General features: G+C 38.6%; 1 protein-coding gene across 27 annotated transcripts in view; it reads right to left on the bottom strand.

Moving 5' to 3' along the window:
• NRCAM (neuronal cell adhesion molecule) overlaps nt 1–26,047 on the bottom strand; it is a 335,017-nt gene that overhangs the window by 84,409 nt on the left and 224,561 nt on the right. For 14 of the 27 annotated variants that reach the window (XM_033192793.1, XM_033192817.1, XM_033192788.1 and 11 more), the window contains 8 exons: nt 17,508–17,719; nt 15,331–15,348; nt 12,856–12,961; nt 10,602–10,798; nt 9,285–9,407; nt 4,126–4,296; nt 3,563–3,619; nt 1,641–1,752 (listed from right to left, as the gene is read on the bottom strand). In XM_033192793.1, the coding sequence (XP_033048684.1) occupies nt 1,641–1,752; nt 3,563–3,619; nt 4,126–4,296; nt 9,285–9,407; nt 10,602–10,798; nt 12,856–12,961; nt 15,331–15,348; nt 17,508–17,613 (890 nt within the window). In that variant the 5' untranslated portion in view covers nt 17,614–17,719. The remainder of the gene's footprint in view (nt 1–1,640; nt 1,753–3,562; nt 3,620–4,125; nt 4,297–9,284; nt 9,408–10,601; nt 10,799–12,855; nt 12,962–15,330; nt 15,349–17,507; nt 17,720–26,047) is intronic. The other 13 variants (XM_033192791.1, XM_033192800.1, XM_033192799.1 and 10 more) reach the window with 3 other exon arrangements.

Here is a 26,047-nt window from a genome sequence, read left to right as displayed (position 1 = left end):
TTTGAAAAACTATATACATGTGGAATCTGATAACATATTGATATTTCCTCATAGTCAGACTAATCTGCATCTTAGATGATATGAAGGTAAGAAGGAGATGGAAACATAGTTTCATAGTTTGAAATTATGAAAAAGCCATGAATTGTTTTGGAGGCCAGCTACTGTACTGAGCCATTGTCAGGAATTAGAAATATTTTGATTTTATAAGTCTGATGGTTGGTTTATAAGTGATAGAGTCCCAATCTTGGTTTTACAATACTCTACAGTTTTAAAAATTCTTTTGGGAGTATTGTGAAATTTCCAAATACCAACCATATTTTAGTTTTTTTATGAAATATGTCATTTGTGGGAAAAGAAGTCATTAACTTGTGAGAATAGGTACCTTCTGCTCCCAAAAGTTGGAGGCTGGCAGATTATGCCACTCTCTTACACCATAATGATGGAAATTGGGAGGATTTTTTTTTTTTCTTAATTCTAGCAGAAGAGATAGGGTTTTAACATATCTTTAAAAGGGGGTTTTGCTGGTTTTCTGTAGCTGGCAGAGCTGAGTAATGCATAGTGTGATTTCCTGCCTCGGCCAGCAGAGGCCTCCATGTGCCTCCTGAAGTCAAGTTTTCCTTGATTCAGGAAGGAATGTGAGGCCAATGAGTTGCCTGTCAATATGTAAGGGCAGCATGTTTCTGAGATTCTATTCCAGGTTTTCAGCAGATGCGCCCATACCAATGGTGCTTGCTCTGTGTCAGGCAGAAGACAGGGACTATCCAGAAATTCCTTGTAACAGAGAGCTAGAGCTAACATCACAGTTGCTTTTGTATCTGGGCGAGGCCTCCCTGTAACTCCTGTTAAAGGCATGTCAGTTCTGGGGTGGCTTCAATTTTGAAGTGTGCACAGATGAGTTATTTCAAAGAATCTAGGCTTGGCCTTGTGACGTGCCAACAGGAAGTAGGTGAAAGGACAGCATGCCAGTTCTGAGGCTAGGATTTAAGATTAAGGATGCAGGCCCTGTGCATGTTGTCTGTTGTTAGGAGAATAAGCCAGGACGAGACTGCAAGAGAGATGTTAGCAACTTAGGCCATCAACTCAGATGCCCCAGCTAATAGCCGGCAGACCCCAAGGGCAGTGGACCCGCTGCTGAGCCACCTAGCAGATTCATGAGCATGCTTAACTGAAATTAGCCCAACCCAGCTGGTTAGAGGACAACTGCTCTGCAGACCTCTCGACAAGTGATCAGTAATAAACAGCTATTATTTTTAAAGAAATTTGAGGTGGTTGGTTACAAACTAGCAAAATAATGTCCTCTAATTATAATCATAGCAGTCACAAGGTGATTACCGATACTTATTTTAAGATAACACTACTACATTAACAAAATATTTAAACAATAATATGAGATAATATTTCAACAATCATAAAGTGATTACTGATACTTATTTCAATATGATTACTATTACATTAACAAAATATTTTAACAACAATACGAGATTCATATGCCTACTTTGGAAATAATTACCAAATTTTTATTGATGCTTGGTAGAATTAGTAGAAGACAGTGACTCCTCCTATGATATTACTAACACCTCTCTACCAACCTACTATATTTTTATAAGAAATGTATTTCAGGACAGAAAGTGTGAACTCACAGTCCTTCTGCAATGCACTCCAGTGAAAGCACATTTCCCCTTAATTCCTCTTTGTTACTTGCATTGCCTTCTGGAGTTAAAAATGTTGGTGGCCTCTCTCTACTTGATTTAGCTGCAAACAAGAAAATCAATATGCATTACAACTTATAATATGTATTTCTATAAACACTTCATTGTCAAAAAAGCTGTCTAAAATTCCAATCCCCTTTTAAGCTATTTAACATTAATTGTGAAATTTGCTAAGCTACACATACACACTCTCTGCGTTATAAGTAGTCATCACTTACACTTACTCAAGTTACCCAGGAACAGAAACAACCTTGGTTGCATAAGCACTAATAATAAAGACTGTTTTCCTTTTGTATATTTCCTTAATTTGGGTTAGGTTTTTACAAATTTTCTGTGGGTTAGAAAATTTTCAAAATGTTGACATGGAGAGGAAATCATGTTATTGAACTACATTTCTCTTAGGATTAGTGCTTAGGTCAAAGCAAAAATTAACTGTCTATCTTCTGGAAGATGTTAGGTTTTTATAAAGATATGGTTATAGAAGGGGTATTCTTGTTTACAGTGGGGACAACATTATAGCCAATACTACTGATTAATCATATTAACATCCTCAAACTGCAAGGGTTATGGAAAACAAAAGTAGAGAGTTACTGACAGAGGTCTTGCAAATATTATGCCACAAATGAAGAATAATGATGGAGTTAAATAAATGGAAATCGTTTTCCTCAATAAAAAAAATAAAGAGAGTCTAAGTCAAAGATCTTAGGGATAGTTATACAGGCCATCTTCTTTTTTGTGGAGGCCTTTCCAAGACATAGCCTTGTCTTCTGAAGTTTTCTTAGAAAAACTTGGAGCAGAAATTACATCATCTTAAGGTTTTATAGCCATTGAAGGTTTTCAACTCTTTAACGCATTATCTACCTGACGCTTATAAAAATTTAATGAAAAGGAAATATATTATGAATCATTCTCATTTATCAGAAGAAAAAATTCAATGCCAGAAGAGGTATTACTTGAGAAAAATTAGTTTTCCTAAGAATTTAGAGACTGTAGGGGGGAAACTTACTCCTCTAAATCACTTTGGGAATGGTCTTGGGCCCATATTTTTCAGGAGTATATTCAAATAAAATAAAAGAAAGCAGCAGTTGTGGAGTGTCTATCTTGGTCACTGATGAGACCTTAATGTTTTTTACTTATATCTCAAGGGTGAAAAATTAATACAGCAGAAATTCTGCCTTATGGATAATTAAAAGGACCCTTTATCCAAAACCCATTATTTTCATTCATAGACTCTACTTGAGAACATTTCCCTTAAGGAAATCAAATGCATTTCTATCTACAATAATGAAGTTAAATGCTCTACTTTTAAAAAGATTACTTCCACTGAAGACAGTGACTGGGTTTGACTTGCTTTTAAACAAAATACTAAGAGAGAAATGCTATTACTAATTATATTGACAATGTCACATGAAAACAGATGAGAAATGGGATGATTTACTATGAAATCCACTTAATGTTAGTTGCTAAAAGTTTTGATGAGTCAGTATTCTAGCAAGTTAATGCACCCTGCCAACTCTTACTTAGTTCACAAGAAAAGTTAGGAACAGAACAAAACATGGAAAACATAATTCTGAACGTACGTGAAAAGGTTTTTCCAAATCAGTGAAATGGTTCTTTACACGCAAACAGTTACAACAGGTTTCATTATTACACATACATCATGGAAAATGCTCTAGTGGCATGCTTCAAAGTTTATAGGTAAATTTCATAAGAAACATACATTTATACTATGGTATTAAACATATAACTAGAAATCTCATAAAGAAATAAGGTTAAATAGCCATGGAGCTGAAGTTAGTGAACTAAATTCTACAATGAAGGAGAGAATATCAGTTACAATCACCATAACTCACCACCATAAAACTCAGTGTCACTCAAATTAGCAGCTATAGTGTCATTCAATTCATCCACTGAAATAAACAGAATATTATGAAGAGGGCACAAAAGTAGGGGAGAAGGGTCAAAAAGTATTGGGCAATAAAAGCAAACGTATGCAGCTATCCTGACCGAGTGCCATTCCTATCAAGTAAAAACAGTGCTTTACATTGTACATGACTAACTCATTAATTTACTCAGCCACCCCCAACCAGGAATATGCAGACATTTAACTTAAGCTGCAGGACTGCCAATAAGAGGCACTGTGGAGCATAAAGCACACACAAATGCTCAGAACACCAGGTAGTTCAGAAGGTTATCACGGAACCAGTCATGACAATAAAAGCAAGAAATGTAAAATCCAGTATTTAGGGTATGCACAATCTTTATAACACATATGCCAGCACTTTAGTGAGCATTCATGGGAGGTTTCCTGATAATGAACCTGTTTACTTCAAAGTCAGTAGTATATAATAGTTTCTATATTTTGCACATATTTGTAAATGTATTGAAGGGCAGATTCAGGAAGCTGAACTCTTACCTGAAATCACCTTCACAGAAATAGGTTGCTTCTGCTGTATGGTTTGAGTATGATTAAATCTGGCATAACAGATATAGTCTTCGCGGGTGTCTTCTGGGAGGACATTGGAAAAATAAAGGTCCCCATTCAGACCTTGAGAAACTCTCTCACTTTGTGGAAGTCTTTGAAAGGCTGGAGAAAGGCAGAGAGATATCCAGATTATTCCATCATAAAGTGGCTACCCTCCAAATTAGTAAGATAAATGTATCTACTAATAGGTCTGTGAACTTCATTTGAATATTTTTTTTCTCTATATAGCTCTTTGGGTAAAAGCAAATAACTGTTAAAAAAAAAAAAAAAAAAAAAAACCTAACACACTAAAACTCTTAACTCTACTTCCCTGACAATAACTTCTCTGGGGTGGGGTCAGAAGTGAGATTATACAGTGAAATGTTTTATTAAGCAAATGTAAACAAAATATGTTTTACAAAATGTTGGTGTGACTTTTCCTAATATCTAAATGAGTCCCTAACTGTGAAGTACACATACACACATATCTTAGAAAATCATTAAGGAAGCTTCTAAAATTGTTAACATGGGTTGCATCTACACACAACATTCAGAAACTAAATACTTGGAGAGCATCTAATGGTGAGCTGGGTCCCGTGTTAGGCACTGGGCATGCCAGAGTCCCAGCCCTGTCTGAGCTCATCATCCAGTTGAAGAATCAAGCAGCAAATGGCCAGCTGACAGTAACTGGGTGTGATGATGACACTATTTATTTAATGCTGCAACCTGCCCCTCACAAGCTTCCTAAGCCCAGTTCCTCCACCTCCTCTACAATGCTTTTCTGAATTACTTATCACCTTCTGGCATACTACATAATTTACTCATCATACACACGACTTATTGCCTGTTTCCTGCACTAGAATTTAAGCTCCAAGACAGTGGACACTTTCATCTGCTTTGTCCACTGGAACAGTGCCTGGCCTTTCATGGGGCTCCTTTATAATGTGCATTGAAGGATTAAGTGAGTAACCATCAGCACTCTGACTTCCCAATGTCAAGCATAATAATTTATTAGCACTTCCCCTAAGGTCCATTTAAGGAACTATCTTGCCTTAGGCAGGAGGATTTTCTTTCTCTTTTATGGACACATAATAAACTGTACATATTTGTGGGGTACGATGTGATATTTCAATACACATATATACATTGTGTAATGATCAAATCATGGTCATTAGCATATCCATCACCTTAGACAGTTACCATTTCTTTGTTGTGAGAACATTCAAAATCCTCTCTTCTAGCTATCTGAAATATACAATGCATTACTGTTAGCCACAGTCACCCTACTGTGCAATAGTATCAGAACTTACTTGCAGGGAAGATTTTCTAAGTGTATGAAGGATGCAGGGAGGTGGAACAACCGATCTGGGTGTGAGCTCACACTTAGCCAGCTAATGGACATTCTGAAGTTCCTTAGCCCACAGAGCCTTAACTGTGAGAGTTCTTCAGCTCTGAGGTGACAGAACTGAAAAAAGTCTCACATCCAGTGGCCTCAGGCCACTCTGTCTCCTGGCAGGGTTTTTCCAGTGTGAGTGAAGCAGGTCTGCTCCTCCTGTAGCAGGTGCTTGATCTAACATTTCACGAAATGCAAAATTATAGTTAAAAGTCTGGAGCTCCCTCAGGCAGAAAAAGGCAGGAAAATGTGGAGGCAGAGCTTCAAAGAAAGAACACCAGTTCATCATGTTAACCAAATTATTGGCCAAGATGGGGGTTTGGTTGGTGGTTGCAAATTTATGGTTTTAAGCCATTAAGTCCCAGGAAAAGGACTGTTTTAACAATAACTCAAGCCCGGCCTGGTGGCTCGTGTCTGTAATCCCAGCACTTTGGGAGGCTAAGGTGGGTGGATCACCTGAGGTCAGGAGTTCGAGACCAGTCTGGCCAACATGGCGAAACCCTGTCTCTATCAAAAATATGAAAATCAGCCGAGCGTGGTGGTGCGCACCTGTAATCCCAGCTACTCAGGAGGCTGAGGCAGGAGAATCACCTGAACCTGGGAGGCCGAGGCTGCAGTGAGCTGAGAATGCGCCACTGCCCTCTAGCCTGGGTGACAGAGACTCCATCTCAAAAACAAAACAAAACAAAACAAAAACAAAAACAAAAACAAAACTCAGAAGAATCAGGTACATTTTGTTTAACAAAGAGTTAAAGACAAAAATACATTTCTTGTCCTCTGTTTCTCCTGCTGTAGTAATAAAATAATAAATTGAAGGGTGTTGGCAGACCAAATGTTAGGCAATGGGACTTCATGAGGGTGGTGGCAGTTTGCATTGCACTTGAAAAAAAATGTATGCAGATAGGAATAATTTAATGTCATCTTGCAAGAAGTATGCTATATGGATCTAATTTTTTTCTCATATTGCAGGTGCAATTCCATTTGAAAGGTCAGATGCTTCACCAACAGCCTAGAATGAATGTGAGTGGAATATCTAGCTATATAAAGTGGGGAAAAATTAGTTATATATTCAGATGACTCTGAGAGTTTACATGTGATATGTCTCTTTATTAAGCAAAAAGGTCATTATTTCTGAGTAAGAACCAAGTACCAAATATTGAGCCTTATTTTGGCAGTGGCATTTGGAGAGCGCTATTCTTAAAGCCATAAATCACTTATTTACATTTGGCTTACTACTTAATTTTGCAAAATCTGTAAAAGATTTACTTAGTTATATATTTGTTTTTTATTTCTTTTTTTTTTTTGAGACGGAGTCTCGCTCTGCCGCCCAGGCTGGAGTGCAGTGGCCGGATCTCAGCTCACTGCAAGCTCCGCCTCCTGGGTTCACGCCATTCTCCTGCCTCAGCCTCCCGAGTAGCTGGGACTACAGGCGCCCGCCAGGTTGCCCGGCTAGTTTTTTGTATTTTTAGTAGAGACGGGGTTTCACCATGTTAGCCAGGATGGTCTCGATCTCCTGACCTCGTGATCCGCCTGTCTCGGCCTCTCAAAGTGCTGGGATTACAGGCTTGAGCCACTGCGCCCGGCCTTTTGGTTTTTATTTCTTTGCATTACTTTACTTCCTCTGAGTGCTTTCATATAGGAGGAGCCAAATGCATCCCAGAACTTAAAGTAAAATAAAAAAAATTAAATTAAAAAATTAAAAATGCAGATTAAATGTTAGAGCCAAATTTTCTCTTTAGTAATAATATGTCTTGTGAGTGCACAGGCAATCAGGTCACTGTATTTCCTACAGATACTTTTAATTCATTCCCACCATTCCACCTAAAAGACTCTTGGCAGGGTTACCAGGAACCTCCAAGTTGTCAAATTCAGTAGTCATTTTTTAGTTCTCATATTATTTGATCTCTCAGGAGCATTTGAAATAGCTGATTATTATGTCTTTCAAAAATATTTTCTAAAATTATTATCATTGTTTATTTTAGGGATGGTGTCTCATTCTGCTGCTGAGGCTGAACTGCAGTGATGTGGTTGTAGCTCCCTGCAGCCCTGAACTCCTGAGCTGAAGCAATCCTCCCATCCCAGCCTCTCGATTAGCTGGGATTACAGTGTGAGCCACCCTGCCTGGTTAGTCCATCTTTTTGACACAGATTCTTCACCTTGTTCCTGGGGACACCACTCTCTTTGTTCCTTTTTTCCTTCAGTGACTGCTTCTTCTCATCTGCTTTGCTGATTTCTCCGTGAGTTCTTCACCTCTGGAGGGCTCCTGGTCTCAGTCTCCCAGATTCTGCTCTCCCGCTCCCCAGATCCTCTCATCTAGCCCAGACCTCTAGGCAGCACTTATGCACTAAGAATTCAAACATTGCTGATCATAGCCTGGAATCTTCCTTTTGACTCAGGTATCTCTGACTCTTGCTGGTGTCTTGCCATGAAATATCTTAGAGGCCTCTCACATCCCAAACTCTGGTTTCTCAGTCTCCAAGCAGAACCATGTGCTCCCTCTAAGGTAACATGCTGACCTATTAGCACAGGAAATTTTGGAGGGTGGAAGAGGCAGAGCAACAAACATGCCCTTGAGGACAGAAACAGGGGTAGACAAGTTTGAAATTGCCTAATGAATGGCTTCATTATCTCTGCCTTGGTTTCCTTATCTGGAAAGTGGAAAAAATAATTGGACATGCCTCATAGGGTTGCTGTAAAAATTAATGAAATAACTCATGTTAAGCCCTCAGTAAAAGGCCTGACACTTGGTAAAGGCCCGATAACTATTAGCTATTTTTGGGGATTAAAAAAACAAACAGAAACATCACATATCCCCAACAGCCTGATTTCCTCCCCGCCATGGGTTTCTGGAAATGGCAATTCCATTTTATCATTTTGGAGTTGTTCAATCTCCAAAGGTAGTTATGCTTGATTCCTCTCTCTCATGCTCCAACCTCTACCCCAGTAAATCCTGGAGGATTGACCCTCAAAATGTATCCAGAATCTTGCCATTTCTTACCCATTCTACTGCTACCTCTCAAGTCCAAATCACCAAAAAATTTCATCTAGATTACAGCAGTGGCCCCAACAGTCTCTCTACTCTCTCTTTCGTCTACTATATTCTCTACACATCAACTGAAGGGATATTGTTACTACTTATTTCAGATAAAGTCACTCCTTCAAGATTTCACTACTTCATTCCAAGCTAAAGCCAAAGTCCTTTCCATTGAGTCCCTGTGATCTTTCTTACCTTGTCTATCACCTTCCCCCTTGGCTCCTTCAGTCTGGCCCCCTTGGCCTCTTTGCTTTTCTTTTTACACATGGCAGGGATGCTCCTTCCTTAGGGGCTAGCACTAGTGTTCCCTTTCTACTCAGATATTTAGGGGCATGGCTTGCTCTCTCATTTCATTAAAGTCTCTGCTCAAAACTCTGCTTTTTTTTTTTTCATAGAACGTATTGCTAACAAACATAGATTTTCTAATGTACTTATTGCATTTATCATCTGCCTCCTTCCCCACTCCCATCTCCTCCCACTGCAAAGAATATAAGCAAGGTACAGAGTAAATGTTCAGTAAAATTGAGTGAGTGAATGAGATGACATGTTATTTTATTTTGAGGAGCAGTTATTTTCCTGAGCATCTCTAAAACATTTTATGAATCACAAGAGGTGATAATGTATTATAACTGTAAACAATCCTAAGACCTTTAAAGAAAGAAAGTTCATATTATCAAAACTCACAATTATCCATCCAAAATATTATAGGTGGTGGTAATCCAATTGGGGGTCTGCAGGGAAGTACTAAAGATTGACCACTTTGAAGTGTGATTGGTTCAAGCTTTTCTTTGGTCCACAATGGTGATCCTATTAAATAAAAAAAAACTCCTCAGTTATTTCCACATTGAAAAGAATAACAAGAAAGCACTACAAATAAAGGCAAATTGAATTTTTGGAGAAATAATTTGTAATTTATGTATGCTACATTAATGAGAAAATATTTTTAAATACAATGTTAAAAGAAAAAAAGTAAAAATTAAAAAAATGTCAATTCTGACGAATTGCCACTGATAGTATAAATTCTCAGTCAGTGATTCCACAGCTGAGAATTTATACTAAATATATCATCAGGAAGACAAATAGTTTTGACACAAGCATGTTCTTCACAAAAGAATGGAAAACACTTAAATGTAAAAAGATTTGTTAAATAAAGAATTATACATCTACACTTTTGAATACCATAGAGTATTATATAAGTACACTTATTTATAAGATCGCTATGGGAATATATATGATACGTCAAAAAGTCAGCAAAGGATTTGTAAGATAGTATTTCAGAAAATGAGCTGGTTTTAAACACATATATACATATCTGCCTAGGAAAAAATAAAAAGAATATTTGAGCAGTAGTTATTTCCTTGAATGGAAGGATTCATGAACAGTTTTAAAATTTCTTTTTTGTTTATTTATAATTAGTTTTTCTACAATGAACATGTTTTATACATGTAATAATTTCTTTTTAAAGAACCAGAACTGAAAAATGTGACTGTTATTTAAATATATGCTCTTAAGGTTTTTGAGAGGATTTTGGTACCAACCAACCATTGCAAAAAGAGCCTTAATAATATCAAGGTAGTGAGGACACTCCACTTCCAGTAAAATTTTGAAACAGAAATGATTAAAGAAATAGCATTTAGACGTTGGTCACCCATATCATACTGAATTTATTTCCATTTGGCTGTAGGAATTTCACTTTTACAGGAGATACATGAGAAATAAATAATTAGATGAACTCGGGGAAGAAACACCTTTTTTTTTTTTTTTAAACCCCGGTGTCTTACACAGGACTTGTATAAAAGATACATTGGATTGGTAAAGCATTAGGCTAAGGAGTTTCTCAGGGTAAGGTGGAAAGAAGCGATAATTTTCATGCAAAACAAAGTCAGAATATTGGAAGCAATTCCACTGCTTTCTTGAAGAGTATCTGGACGATGTCACAGAAGCTGAGTCTTGGAGCAATACTTTAAAAAGGATCATGTTGGTTGACAAGTTTCCACTTACGGGATGGGCGGACGACAATGTTATTAGATATTGCAGCTCCACGTTCATTCCTTGCTGTACACTGATAGACTCCTTCGTAAGTCTCGGCTTTCCCTTCGCTCATGATGTTAATTATGAGCGTTCCTGTGCCAGGCTTCATGGTGACCAGAGGGTCTTTATCGATGTCAAAATGAGTCCCATTACGGGTCCAGGAAAAGCTGCCCAACACACAAAGGGTTAAGTGTATTAATGGTCCAGAAAAATGGGATTACTTTAACAAATTTCTAGCAGTTTTATGGGTTTCTAGAAATAATTACTAGATTTTAATATTCAATAAGAGAGCAATAAGCCCTCATATCTAAAATGTTTCATTGAATCATGACCTGGAAAAAAAGGGCAGGCTATACTTTTTAAGGTACCTGTCTTCTGTAGAACTAGCCCACATTTGACTCAATAAAGAAATCATGCACACAAATTGCCTGTCATTTTTCTAAGAAAATAGAAGGAGCAGGTCTCCCAGGTACACTCTCTTAGAGCTTTATTAGCATTTTTACTGTAAACTCCATTGTTCACAGAGTTGATAACCTGTCTATAAAAATTTGCTTGGGGCTGAAATGTGACAAGACCTCTGCAAGTACTATTTATATATGATGAAAATTGATCAGACAAATTTCAAGTTACCAAATTGTGAAGTGTAGGCTGGGAGCAGGTTAAGAGATATAAGTTCCAGAGTGTCTTAAATGTTGCTTATTAAAAACGGTAACTCTACATAAAACACATGTTGGGAATTTTTAATTCTAGAGATGATTTTGAGAATCCCTTGGGAGGTATGCCCAATTGTCAACTGAGATTCCTCTTTCTCCATTTTATTTTTATAAAAGATTGACTTACATAAAAGTCACAGTGCTCATGTAATTAAATACTTTACAACTAGTCACACATCAGTGATGGCCATGCTCATACAAAGGTACGAATCTCTAAACGTCACAGTGTTTTCTAGGGTCACTCGGATTTCCCTTCCCACTGCTTATCTTTATAGCAGTCATTGTCACAACCAGGGCAGGAAGTCGTGGTGTGGATGCTACTGGCATCTTGTGGGCAGGGGCCAGGGATGCTGCCAAATATCCTACAATGCACAGGACACTTGCATCCCCTAAACAAAATATTATCCCACTCCATATATCAATAGTGCTGAAGAGGAGAAATCCTGTCTTACAGTGAGTTACAGAAGGCATTAATTGTGAAACTGAAAGGAAACCTCATCAAGGGATACCACATCAGGGCTTCTGTGAGAGAGGTTTTCCATTAACACAGCCGAATATATTATTTTGAGGCAAACCTTTGCTGAAAGTTTTGACATAGTACATATTCAGTCCCAGTTAATTTTTTTCTCAGGGGCCAGTTTGTGATAATTTAAAAAGGTCTGTAATAGACAAGCTTGGAAATAAAATAACCAGAAACTTTCACTTCTTTATTACTTAAAAATCCATATTACATTTTAATAGCAATAACCCAACTCTCCAAAACTCCCATATATGACTGGACAAGTTACAGATCATCCACTGTGAGGCCTTGAATAAGTTACTTAGCATTACCAGGCATCAGTTTCCCATCTATAAAATGTATTGGTTGGACTGGATTATCTCTAATATCTCTCCCAACTCTAAAATGCTTTGCAGTGATCTAAAATGCTATGCAGGATCCAAATGGCATGAATTCTCATGACTGAACTCTGCCAAGTTTGGAAAATCATTTAAGACTATTTTATAAACTGTTATAGAGACAGCAGAGATCTTGGAAGTCATCAAATTCAACCTCTTTATAGATGAGGAAATTAAAGCCCAGAGAAAAGGGATTTGCCTGTGCCTTATGGCCATTAGTATCAAAACCTGAATCAAAAGGCTCTTTCCATAACTCCCCACTTTATAAGCATTTTGCAGAAAAGTGTGGGCATGGAAATGCAATAATCTGGGTTTTCAAGAAGAAAAAATGGGCTCTAATTAAGCAGAGAGACAAAACAATACACCTACAAGTGAGACTTTAGGGATATGTGGGACCCAAGAAATTACCTTCAGTATCTTTGAAGGGCTGAAATGGGCTGGGATAGATGAACCAAAGGGCAATCTAGTGAGTCTCAGTGAGAAATATCCAACTAAAAAAGGAAGTGCTCTACATAGTCTGCCTTGTTTGATGGAAATTCCCAAACATATTTCTCTATTTAGAGAGATTTCCTGATTTATTCTCAGTACTATAACAAAGCAGAACGCATACTCACCTTGGGGGCGGTTTCCCTTTGGCCTCACACTGGATTACAATATTCTCCCGAGGGTCAATAATGTAATCTTTTGGAGACTGTTGGGTGATGGTTGGAGGTTGTACCACTTAATTGTAGGAAAAAAAAAATGTAAAAAAAATAAATCATTTAAAATCATAATAGTAGCCATTTTTCCCTGTATCAAAATCACTTACCTTAGACTAAATATGCTTCAAGTGTTTTTAGTAATTTCTAGTGTAGCAGCACATACTTCAGTAGATTTTTCTGCTAAAGTTCTGCTAAAACTGCGAAGTCAAGGCATAACTTTCTTTTGGTAACTATGTGCACTTGCAAAGTCCATTTTCCCACACTAAAAGTTTGGGAAAATAATTATCAATACAAGCCTAATATTACGATAGTTTCTTTTCTGATGTAACAATGAGAAATTCTTTTGATTCCTTTGGTTCCAATGATGTTTTTCAGAGGAATTTAAGTTGTGAGGTAAATTTGCATCTTTCCAAAGAGTAACAGACTTAGGTCATTAGTGTGTGCTCATATAAATCAATATATGTTGGGAACAAATACATTTGAGAAGTTAATATTAAACAGACTGTTAAATTGGAGATGTGACATCTCTTATCAGAGCCAGGAGGTAAGTGAATTAGGAACAAAGATAAAAGAGTCTTATTTAGAAGATAAAGGGAACTGAGGAAGTTCTCTGTCCTAGGAGACAGTGTTTCCATTTGCTCTTCAAAGTGTTATCTGATCTTTTATTATCAAATCCTGTGGGGAACCTGTTCTGACCCAGAACAATCTAATCTGAAGGAGGCTATATCGGGACCACCAATGCTCTTCAAGTCGTTCTAAGATCACCATGTCCTTCTTCTTGTGAGATCACAACTAGTGTTATGACAGGAAGGGACTAAAGAATAATTTATTACAACCTCTTCTTTTCTTACTCAGGGAAGCAAAATGGCTTGACTAGGAAGGCACAAAGCAGAGATTTAAACAGCTAAAGTACAAATCGAAAGCTAGCCTCATTACTGTTACCAGTTATTGTGTACTATTATATGCAGGGTACTGGGCAGTGTCAGTTTCCCTTCCCTTTGGAATATGCCATCCCCCTCCTTGCCTTTCCAGCTGCCCTTCCCACCTCTGTCATGCATATAGAACCCTCATTTTTCTAGCCTAGTCAGTTTGCAACACGGACTAGCAGTGTGGTCTGATTGTTGAGCACTAGTCTGTTTGTTTCTTACTAGCTGTGAGACTTCAAACAAATTTCTTAACTTCTGTAAGCCCTAGTTTCCTAAGAGGGAAAATAAAGTTTAAAAATAGTATCTACCACCTAGGATAGCTGGCAGGATTAAGAAAATAATTTCTATAAAATTCTTAGTATATACCAATGCTATAATGGTTCAATAACATCAGCTATTTTGAAATTATTATCATAATCATTTTTATTTGGAACAGATTCACCTTTGAATGATCCTTCAAGCTCTGGGAGTATATAGCGTTTGGAATAATGGAAGGAAGTCTAGAATTCCACATTCAAGGAACAGTGGCCATAGAGAGTAGGGGAGGGGATTCTCAGGAGTGACTCAGTTCAATTCCTTGTGCTTTTCTGGGAGTGACACAGGTGCAAATCTGGTGGCTTCAAAGGCAGAGCTTCTATTCACAGGTCTGCAGCAGAGCTGGCTCAGATGCCACTCCTAACTGCCAGGAGTTTACTGTCTGGATATACCTCCTTAAACAGTGCTTGGGTCACCTACTAATTAACAAATGTTTTCCAGTAGCAAGAAAAGAAGTGATTTTACATAATTTTTCTGGTTAATTTGACATCAAAGGAAATTATCAAATGCCTGAAAATTGACTATTTTTAAACTAGGTGATAAATGCCACCTAACTGTCAAAGGCAGTGGGAAGTTTTGCATAGAGCAAGCCACTCAAAAACCATGTAGGTGGGAGCTGCTTATCTATTGTCCACTTCAAGACAAGATTCAAATTCGCTGGGTTAGTCTACTGATGGCACCTAGAAATACTAGTCTACATAGTCACGAAGGCTCAAGAAGCATAAAAGGGCATATAGCTGCTGTCTTGTGTAAAGCTTTTGCCTGCACCCACCTTCTAAAAGACACGAAAAGACCTATCTTTGTTCCAGAAAGCATTAATTAGCCTTTACAACAGATCAGCATTCTCTTTAAATTTTGAGAATTTTCTCATTGAGTTACATCAGATGTGAATAAAGCTTGGAAGTTAGTAGAGCAGCATACTGGTAAAAGAAAGAGTAACAGCCAAGTTTTCAGAATTCATGCAGATAATACATTACAACTGCTTCTTGGTATTGAAATACAATGCTTAGCTACAGTAAACACACATGCTTAGAAAGACAAAGGTCACAAAACGTGAAATTGTGCATTTAAATCACAGTATTAATTCAAAAAGCAAAGACATGGTCAAATTTTCACACTGCCTAGTAATTTATAGAAGGACACTTACAGTCTTCAAGAAGTTTTGCTTTTTCCCCATCAATATCAGCAGGTAAGTGGACAAAGAGGATTAAAGAAAATCAGATGTTAATAAGAACATTAGAACTCTGAAGATAAAGGGGCATCTTGTCTATTTGATTTGATCTAAGAAAACCCGTATAGTGAAGGTTGAAGTTGTGAAGTTGCAAGAGGAAGAAATATGCATTAACGGTTTCCTTTAATCTTGCAGCAGCTTTCCCACATAAACATATGGGAGAACAAAAGCAATGCTGTAGGCAACAAGAGTTCTTCCAGGAATAGGAATGGTGAATTCCATTCCATACATGTTGTGCTGGACAAGTAATTATGTTCAATTTGAAAAATAGCTGAAATCTACAATTAATTTGAGTTGTCACATACTGTGTAGTGTCTGGTCATATCATCCCAGACATCACTATGCATATGGTAATAATACCTAACAATGGGACACTGCTACAGTGACAATGCTCCATGCAAGCCAAGTCCAACACTAATTTTAGATTTTTATATTTCTATGGTTAATCTCCAAAGTTATTAATTGATCTTTTTAGACTGTTAGCAGATTTCTCCTTCAGAATTTCTCAATCACTCAGGGGTTGCTGGTGCCCACACCAGGGAGGTGTTCATGTAGTAGAGAAAGGATGTAAGAAATAGGGGCAGGGAAGAAATTACATTAGCATGCAATTCAAATCATTCCACAGTGCTGCCTGTCGTTACTACTTGCAAAGGTTAATACAGGAGCACCTGGGTTTTTCTGTGACTTTCTTTTCATCATGGTTATGCCTCTTCTCCATTAGCAGTGATAATTGAGTTAGCCGTAGGTGACTGTTTCCCTCTGACTGATAGACTGAACAGTCAGATTAAGGGGGAATATATTTAATATGAGAGAGAGCAAAAGCATTTCTCTCAAATGCTTTTCTTTCTCTCCTGTGTATCTGTCAGGGCAAATGCTTACTCAGGCATTCCTACTCCAATGGGCTTAAGCAGTTGTATATTTTTTTGAAAATTGAAATTAAGGTCATTGGATGAATTTTTTTTTAAAAAATAAGAAAAGCATTGCATTTTATTGTACTTTATAGAAGCACAGCAAAAAGTCAACAAAGTGTACCACATCTCTTCCTAATGTCTTCCTATTGGCAGTTGCAACCTCTAAGGCAATAATAATAATAAATAAATAAAAATGACATCCCAACAGTTGAATAGCCCCAGGAAAGTGCTATCTTCCTTGCACCTTGGACAGCTTGCCAAACAGATATTCTATTCAGGAAGCTAATGGCTTCAAAGAGCTCATGCAGATGAGGGATAAAGGAGAAATCAATTCTGAAGTACAGATTTGAATTTTTGCCTTCCATTGCAGGAAAAGTGACCAGGTGGAACCTAGCATTATCTTTATTTTTCACAAACAGGCCACCCAGAGCAGGGAGAGCACAGTACATATCCTACTACGAGGAAAATGGAGGGCTAATACAGTAGCTGTTGTTTGCTCCACTTTAGTGTTTTTGCAAATTACTTGTATTTTCAGCAGTTGCATCTTGGCATTTGACCACATTGTTTAAACCAAATAAGATATTTGTTAGGCTCTAGATAATATACTTTTCCTAGTTCTAGACTTATATTTAAGATTCAAAATTGGAAAGTGAGATGTGCCTTGTCTGAATCAAGAGAAATTAATTATGGGGTGGTTTAGGGATTCCGAGGGGCATGGAGTTGGCAGAAGGAGTCTTCCCTCATCTTTGCAGAACACCCTCAGCATATGACGGGCAAGGGTAAAGGGTAAGGGGATGAGTGGGGAGGTCTCCATAATCATTTTAAAGTGACTCATATAGTTTTCTTGCAGGACTGCTTCTCTAAAGAGCCACCTGTTGGGAAGATCAGGCAGCTTGCACAACTCAATCCTTCTCAGGCCATCCCCAGCAGGGCAGACAAAAGGTACCTGAGGGGGAAGAAGGAGAATGACAGGGAGGGAATTGTGAGTCTGACTGTTTCAATGGCCACTTCTACAGTCTGAATCTTTATAAACACCAGGTGCTGAAGGTAAAAGCCAAATTAATTTTGATTAGCTTTTCAGTATCACACAGACACCTTCTCCATTCACGCAGTTCAGAGTGATGATAAATGCTGGGAGGCTTTGACTCCCGGGCCTAACAGCTTTAAAATGTTAATACTTACGATCAAGAGGTACTTCCAGTGCACTAATCATCTGGCACAGGAAGAGAATCAGGGGCAGTCTGCCCGCAGATAAGCGCTTCCTTTTCGGCATTATTTTAAGCTGCATTAGCTTAACTCCTGCTGAGACCCACACACTGAATTTCCTTTTCTTCTTTCACAAAAGATTTTGTGAAACGTTGTGTGTAACGCTTAAGTAATTTTCATGCGGGAAACTGAAAAAGGATAGAGTAGGAATAATAATTATAATGTATTAAAAAGAAGGAAATGAAGAGCGGAAGTCTGCAGCACAGAGAACTAGCCCTGTATTATACATGAACTCTAAACGAAAGTTAATTTTTAAATATTTAACTCTCAAGACTGGAATAATCATTTATTCATAAACCAGCTAAAATCAGTTCGGAGATATCAGTAGTGATGTGAAGCATAATCTGTCTACCATCCTTATGATTTTTCCATTTTAAATGGTATTTGTATTACGAGTGTTCAGAGGCTATCATGTCTTTCCCAACAGATCAGGAAAACTTGGCTTTTAAGCTGGTTAGAAAGCAATCACTTTGTGACTTTAGAGGTGAGGCCTAATGGCTTCTCCATTCTACAGATTATCTCTGGGAAAGTTCAGGGGATTGTTGTAAATTTGCTTCAAAGCCAAAACACTAATTTACCAGATGAGCACTGACCATTCAAGTCTTCCCCATCTTCCACCTAGATTACAGCAACGAACCTAGCTGGGCTCTGAGTTCAGGCCCTTCCTCACTGTAGTCACCCTCCTTCACAGTGCTGATTAATTTTTTCTACAAGGCCTTCTCTGGTTAAATATTGGGAGTAGCCATATGTGATCCCTCAAATAAAGTCTAATGTATCTTTAAACAAGTACTTAAAAACCTCAGTGATCTGGGCTTAATTTATCCTACAAACCTGACTTCCTTTTATTTCCATATAACCATTTTTTGGTTTGATGATTCATTTCTGTTTTTCTTTCTTTTGTCAGTCCTTCGATATGCCCCAAATTTCCCTGCCTTCTTGTCTTTGATTATTCTATTTCATTTGCCTGGAATGCCTTTATTCACCATATTTTCTTATCAAAGTCCAATTTATTTCTTATAGATCAGTTAAAAGGTCACCTCCAGGAAACATTAGCTGATCACCCGAACCAGAAGTTATTTTACCACCAACCCTGATTCCCTGAAATTCCTTGCTTTAAACATCACATACATAGGCAGATATATATTAATAAAGAGGCTGTATACACATATTGTATACATGCTCTCTATTCCTCCAGGCAAGGATTTTTGTAGCCCTCTCCCACCACCTCATCTTTGTAGCCCTTTCCCACCACCTAATACAGCCTGCCTTGCATATTGGAAGTGTCCATTGCAAAATGGAGAGCATGAGCACAAACATATTCATAGAAGATTGATATCCATCCCACAGCAAACTCCTACCTGAAATGATAGGTTTAATCATGTCCTCTCGTTAATGAAGAGAGGTGGGGTGACCAATGACTCTCTCAAGAAGGTGGGAGGGATGTTATTATTATAAACTGGTGTACCTCCCACAAGTTGAAGTATTGAATTATTTATGTAATTTGTATTTGTATAATTGTATATTTTATGATGTCCATCTTTTCCAATAAACTGCAGTTCTCCTCAGAGCAGGGATTGCATCTGTCCTATCCCCCACTGCATCCTCATAGCCCATCACAGTGCCTGGCACATGGTAGGTAGTAAATAAATATTTGGATAAAAAAAAAATAAATGAAAGGAGAAAACGGGAAAGAAAAGGAGACTTTACAATCTTTGAAGCTGAGGTTGCATTTGGAGTCTGACTATGATCTATCCAAGGCTGTATTTATATTTATACTGCTTGGTTTAAAAACCAATCTTTGTTAATATGATTAAATTAGTTGTATGATCATGTCTGTGTGTGGAATAGTGCTTAAATGTCAAAACGAAAATGAAATAATCCTAATAACATATTTTGTTAGCAATCAAGTTCTGATTTGAACATGATTAAAATTGTAGTAGGACACTTCTTGCAAAACAAATTTTAAAAGAATATGCCAGGTCGGTTGTGGTCACGCCTGTAATCCAAGCACTTTGGGAGGCTGAGGCGGGTGGATCACCTGAGGTCAGGAGTTTGAGAACAGCCTGGCTAACATGGTGAAACTCCGCCTCTACTAAAAAGGCAAAAATTAGCCAGGCGTGATGGTGGGTGCCTGTAATCCCAGCTCCTTGGGAGGCTGAGGTGGGAAAATTGCTTGGCTGCAGTGAACCAAGATTGTGCCAATATGCTCCAGCCTGGGTGACAGAGCAAGACCTCATCTCAAAAAAAAAAAAGAAAAAAAGAAGATGCTAAACATAAACATTATACTTACATAAATATTATTTTGTGAATAAAACATCCATATTATTTGGCTTCATTTAAGAGCCAGGAAATGTCTTTCCATATTATAATATCAAAACATTCATGTCCGTTAAGCATTGAGACGCAGGTACAGAAGCTCACTCAACCATTTCTGAACAAATACAAACTAGACTATCTTTCTGTGGGTGCAAAGCACATCTAGATCATTTAGTCAAATGTAATTAGGTCTCTCATGAGTTTTCGGTTGAAACACTAATTTTCAATTCACATAAGCTTTAGGGAAGTTAAAAATAAATGTCACAAATGGCACGAAAACATGCGGATCTTACATATTATACATATTAAGATAAAGCAAAAGAGACTCTGAAAACGAAAATGGTTTATTTGTCTGATTTCTGTGTCATGCTAATGGAGATTATTGGACTTAAGTGCCAAGTTCTCCAGAAAGGGGGAGAACTAATATACTTTTCAATAGATGTACTAATCAATTGTAACACCTGTAAGATCTTAAACAGCTACATACAATTTCTGTTGTAAGTTCTTCATGTGTTTTGCCTGGATGCATTAACTATTCACCCTCCAATATAGAGAAAATCATTAGAAAAATTCATATAAAAGAAAATATCAATCAACCTCTATGCTTTTTCAGAGTATACATGGAGTAAACTATTACATATCAAATCACAGTGTTTTATAAAGAAAAAAATGCATTTTTAAGAAAAATTGAAAGCACTTACTTAAAGAGACATGAGTAAATAAATCCTCATACTGCTGGGAGGTCATGAACTACGATAACTGAAGATGAGGGTTCTCCTCAGAAGTTTTAAGTTAGACTGTACCATTAGCCACAAATCGTCTCTAGTGTAGGTTCTGCTACAGGACAAAGCAATGGTCCAGCTCATCCTCTGGCTCCTGCCCATGGAAAATCACCCACTCCTGTGACGTATGGCCTTATAGGTGAAAATCCAAATGCCTAAGGACATCATTAAGTCCCTAGCACTCAATGAAACTGAAAATCAAATAGAGCTACAGAAGACGTAGCTTTCTCTTAATGAGAGTAATGTACTCTGCACACTGCACCAAGAAAAACCACTGCTTTGCACTCTCGATATTGACGTCAATGCCTTGACTCAGTAGGAGGCCATCTGCCTTGTACTTTACCTTGGAAAATGATGGTCACTCTTCATTAAGTGAGAATCATGAACTAAAACTAAACTGTTAATGTAATTATACTACATTGAATAAAATCCCAATTTGAAATAGCAGCATGATTTTTAATCAAGGCTAAGGAATATGTTAGTGCAATATAGCTTACAATGTACAAAAAATATTTGCCATAGACATTTTAAAGCATGACTGAATGAGATAAACGGTAGGTTCGTCTTCTAAAAAACAGATCACCCTGATAGTTAAAATCACATATAGTGCTAAAAGGACTGAGAGTAATGATAAACAGCAAAGCCTTTTCATATCTCATTTAATTTAACACCATTCAAAGCAACTTTTCGTATGTTACCTATAGAACCTGTGAAACAGAAGTGGGAAAAATCCCTTCTTTAGTAAACTTTTGATCATTAGAAAAGAAATGCAATTCAAGGTTCCCTTATTTCTTTTGCCTCAAATTCATATTAAACCACAGAGCAAATATTCCCCTGCATTACTTACTATGTATTTCAAAAGAAAACCCGACAGTTTTGACAAAGGATTCACATCAAGCCTGAGAGAAAGAGCTCTCCTGTTGCTTACTTAAGAAGTCTTGTCTTTAGAAAGAAAATAAAATCTTTCTTTTTCTCTCAAATGAAGGACGAAATTCTTTTAATTTAAAAAATCAGCTCTCTACCAGAATTCGAAGACCATGCATTACTCGCCATTTCATTCTGCTGTATTTGGGCTTTTCAGCATCCCAGCATGGGTGGGTTCCATGCTGTTTGAACACATAACATGATCTACACTCTCCAAGCAGATAAACAAATATGCTTATGTGACTAGATGCCTTTTGACACACTAATTATTGCTCTGATGCCTCATCAGTGGCTTGCCTCATTGACTGGATAACTAAGTGGGTATGACACCATCTTGACTGTGAAAGACATTTTTCAGCAGTCAACTTGGGGATGGTCACTTTTTATATTTTAAATATTCACCATAAGGAAGAAGCACACAAATGCACATCTCTAGCCCATGCTGTGCCTTTCAATCACAGATTTTGAGTCTGAGACTGTGGAGGAAAGGTTAGCGATAAATAGACAGTGACGACTAATAATCAACACATCAACAGAGTCACAGTTACGTCTACACCACTACACAATCATGAGTGCACCTCAGAAAAAAGTAGTCTGGGATAACAGGACTATAGAGATGATAACGATCAAACAAGACACACTGTGCAAAGCTTTAAGGATCATATTTCTAATTTCCTCTAGGTTCAAAGGAATCTTCCACAGTAGAGCCTCTACCAGGAATGTAGTAACTAGAACCTGGAATAGTACCTAAGGAATGGTGAACAAAGAACAGGTGGTTTTTACCCAAATAACAGGTAATGGAACAACACCCTGATAATACCTCAAAATCTCTACTCCTCAGAGCACTATAACTAATGATCTTATTTGATATTCATAAAAACCCCAGAAAACAGAAAAACAGGTATTTCTACCTATTTAACAGACAAGAAAATAATCCAGTCATGATGGCTACCATTCACTGAGCCTTTTCCATGTGCCAGGCACAGCGACGAGTCTCCTCCAGGCATTAACTTATCTTCCCAACAATCCCAGAAGGCAATTTCTATTACATTTCTCAACTTACTGATAAGGAATTCAAGTGTAGGATGGTGTCACCTGATTAAGTGTCACATGATATGTGAAGTACCAGATCTAGAGCTCCTGTTCTGGAAGGTTCTGGAGCTTTTAGCCATCTCACACTGCCACACCCCGAGAGGTCCCTAGCGTTTCCCTCCCTCCTATGTCCTCTTAATTTGTAATTAGTCAATAAGCAAACAGAATTACCAAGTTTAGTTACCCATGTTAAAAAAAGAAAACCTCTAACAGTTTCTGAATATCTATGGAAGATCTTCACAATATTGCCCATGGCACAACTTTAGGAGCTTCTTCACACCAGATTCCATGTGAATAGGACCCCATGGACTTCTACCACATGTGGGCCCTGGCCTTCTAAAGGAAGAACAATTTAAGACAGTGTAGACAAAATGTATTTTAAAAAGCTAATTTTAAAAGTAGGCATTAAAAAAGGAACTGGAGGGGGGGCGGAGCAAGATGGCCGAATAGGAACAGCTCCAGTCTCCAACTCCCAGCGCGAGCGACACAGAAGACCGGTGATTTCTGCATTTTCAACTGAGGTACTGGGGTCATCTCTCTAGGGAGTGCCGGACAATCGGTGCTGGTCAGCTACTGCAGCCTGACCAGCCTGAGCTGAAGCAGGGCGAGGCATCGCCTCACCTGGAAGCGCAAGGGGGAAGGAAATCCGTTTTCCTAGCCAGGGAAACTGAGACACATAAAACCTGGAAAATCGGGTAACTCCCACCCCAATACTGCGCTTTAAGGAAACAGGCACACCAGGAGAATATATCCCACACCTGGCCGGGAGGGTCCCACGCCCACGGAGCCTCCCTCACTGCTAACACAGCCGTCTGCGGCGATCTATACGCAAGGCAGCAGCGAGGCTGGGGGAGGGGCGCCCGCCATTGCTGAGGCTTAAGTAGGTAAACAAAGCCGCTGGGAAGCTCGAACTGGGTGGAGCTCACAGCAGCTCAAGGAAGCCTGCCTGTCTCTGTAGACTCTACCTCTGCGGACAGCGCACAGCTGCAGTCCATTAGGGGAAAGAGCGGGGCGTTGCAGACGCGAATGACTCTGTCTGACAGCTTTGGGGAGAGCCGTGGATCTCCTAACGCAGAGGTTGAGATCTGAGAACGGACAGACTGCCTGCTCAGGTGGGTCCCTGACCCCTGAGTAGCCTAGCTGGGAGACATCCCCCACTAGGGGCAGTCTGACACCCCATACCTCACAGGGTGGAGTCACCCCTGAGAGGAAACTTCCAAAGAAAGAATCAGACAGGTACACTCGCTGTTCAGCAATATTCTATCTTCGGCAACCTCTGCTGCTGACACCCAGGAAAACAGGGTCTGGAGTGGACCTCAAGCAATCTCCAACAGACCAACAGACAGTCCTTCTGACTGTCAGACGGAAAACTATCAAACAGGAAGGACATCTCTACCAAAACCCCATCAGTACGTCACCATCATCAAAGACCAGAGACAGATAAAACCACAAAGATGGGGAAGAAGCAGGGCAGAAAAGCTGGAAATTCAAAAAATAAGAGCACATCTCCCCCTGCAAAGGAGCGCAGCCCATCGCCAGCAACGGATCAAAGCTGGTCAGAGAATGACTTTGACGAGATGAGAGAAGAAGGCTTCAGTCCATCAACCTCTCAGAGCTAAAGGAGGAATTACGTACCCAGCGCAAAGAAACTAAAAATCTTGAAAAAAAAGTGGAAGAATTGACAGCTAGACTAATTAATGCAGAGAAGATCATAAACGAAATGACAGAGATGAAAACCATGACACGAGAAATACGTGACAAATGCACAAGCTTCAGTAACCGACTCGATCAACTGGAAGAAAGAGTATCAGCGATTGAGGATCAAATGAATGAAATGAAGCGAGAAGAGAAACCAAAAGAAAAAAGAAGAAAAAGAAATGAACAAAGCCTGCAAGAAGTATGGGATTATGTAAAAAGACCAAATCTACGTCTGATTGGGGTGCCTGAAAGTGAGGGGGAAAATGGAACCAAGTTGGAAAACACTCTTCAGGATATCATCCAGGAGAACTTCCCCAACCTAGTAGGGCAGGCCAACATTCAAATTCAGGAAATACGGAGAACGCCACAAAGATACTCCTCCAGAAGAGCAACTCCAAGACACATAATTGCCAGATTCACCAAAGTTGAAATGAAGGAAAAAATCTTAAGGGCAGCCAGAGAGAAAGGTCGGGTTACCCACAAAGGGAAGCCCATCAGACTAACAGCAGACCTCTCGGCAGAAACTCTACAAGCCAGAAGAGAGTGGGGGCCAATATTCAACGTTCTTAAAGAAAAGAATTTTAACCCAGAATTTCATATCCAGCCAAACTAAGCTTCATCAGTGAAGGAGAAATAAAATCCTTTACAGATAAGCAAATGCTTAGAGATTTTGTCACCACCAGGCCTGCCTTACAAGAGACCCTGAAGGAAGCCCTAAACATGGAAAGGAACAACCGGTACCAGCCATTGCAAAAACATGCCAAAATGTAAAGAACATCGAGGCTAGGAAGAAATTGCATCAACTAACGAGCAAAATAACCAGTTAATATCATAATGACAGGATCAAGTTCACACATAACAATATTAACCTTAAATGTCAATGGACTAAATGCTCCAATTAAAAGACACAGACTGGCAAACTGGATCAAGAGTCAAGACCCATCAGTCTGCTGTATTCAGGAGACCCATCTCACATGCAGAGACATACATAGGCTCAAAATAAAGGATGGAGGAAGATCTACCAAGCAAATGGAGAACAAAAAAAAGCAGGGGTTGCAATCCTAGTCTCTGATAAAACAGACTTTAAACCATCAAAGATCAAAAGAGACAAAGAAGGCCATTACATAATGGTAAAGGGATCAATTCAACAGGAAGAGCTAACTCTCCTAAATATCTATGCACCCAATACAGGAGCACCCAGATTCATAAAGCAAGTCCTTAGAGACCTACAAAGAGACTTAGACTCCCATACAATAATAATGGGAGACTTCAACACTCCACTGTCAACATTAGACAGATCAACGAGACAGAAAGTTAACAAGGATATCCAGGAATTGAACTCATCTCTGCACCAAGCGGACCTAATAGACATCTATAGAACTCTCCACCCCAAATCAACAGAATATACATTCTTCTCAGCACCACATCGCACTTATTCCAAAATTGACCACATAATTGGAAGTAAAGCACTCCTCAGCAAATGTACAAGAACAGAAATTATAACAAACGGTCTCTCAGACCACAGTGCAATCAAACTAGAACTCAGGACTAAGAAACTCAATCAAAACCGCTCAACTACATGGAAACTGAACAACCTGCTCCTGAATGACTACTGGGTACATAACGAAATGAAAGCAGAAATAA

This window comes from Trachypithecus francoisi, unplaced genomic scaffold (genome assembly GCF_009764315.1).
Source record: "Trachypithecus francoisi isolate TF-2019V2 unplaced genomic scaffold, Tfra_2.0 Lachesis_group4, whole genome shotgun sequence".
Lineage (NCBI taxonomy): Eukaryota > Metazoa > Chordata > Mammalia > Primates > Cercopithecidae > Trachypithecus > Trachypithecus francoisi.
This window is presented reverse-complemented; position numbering and strand designations above follow the sequence as displayed.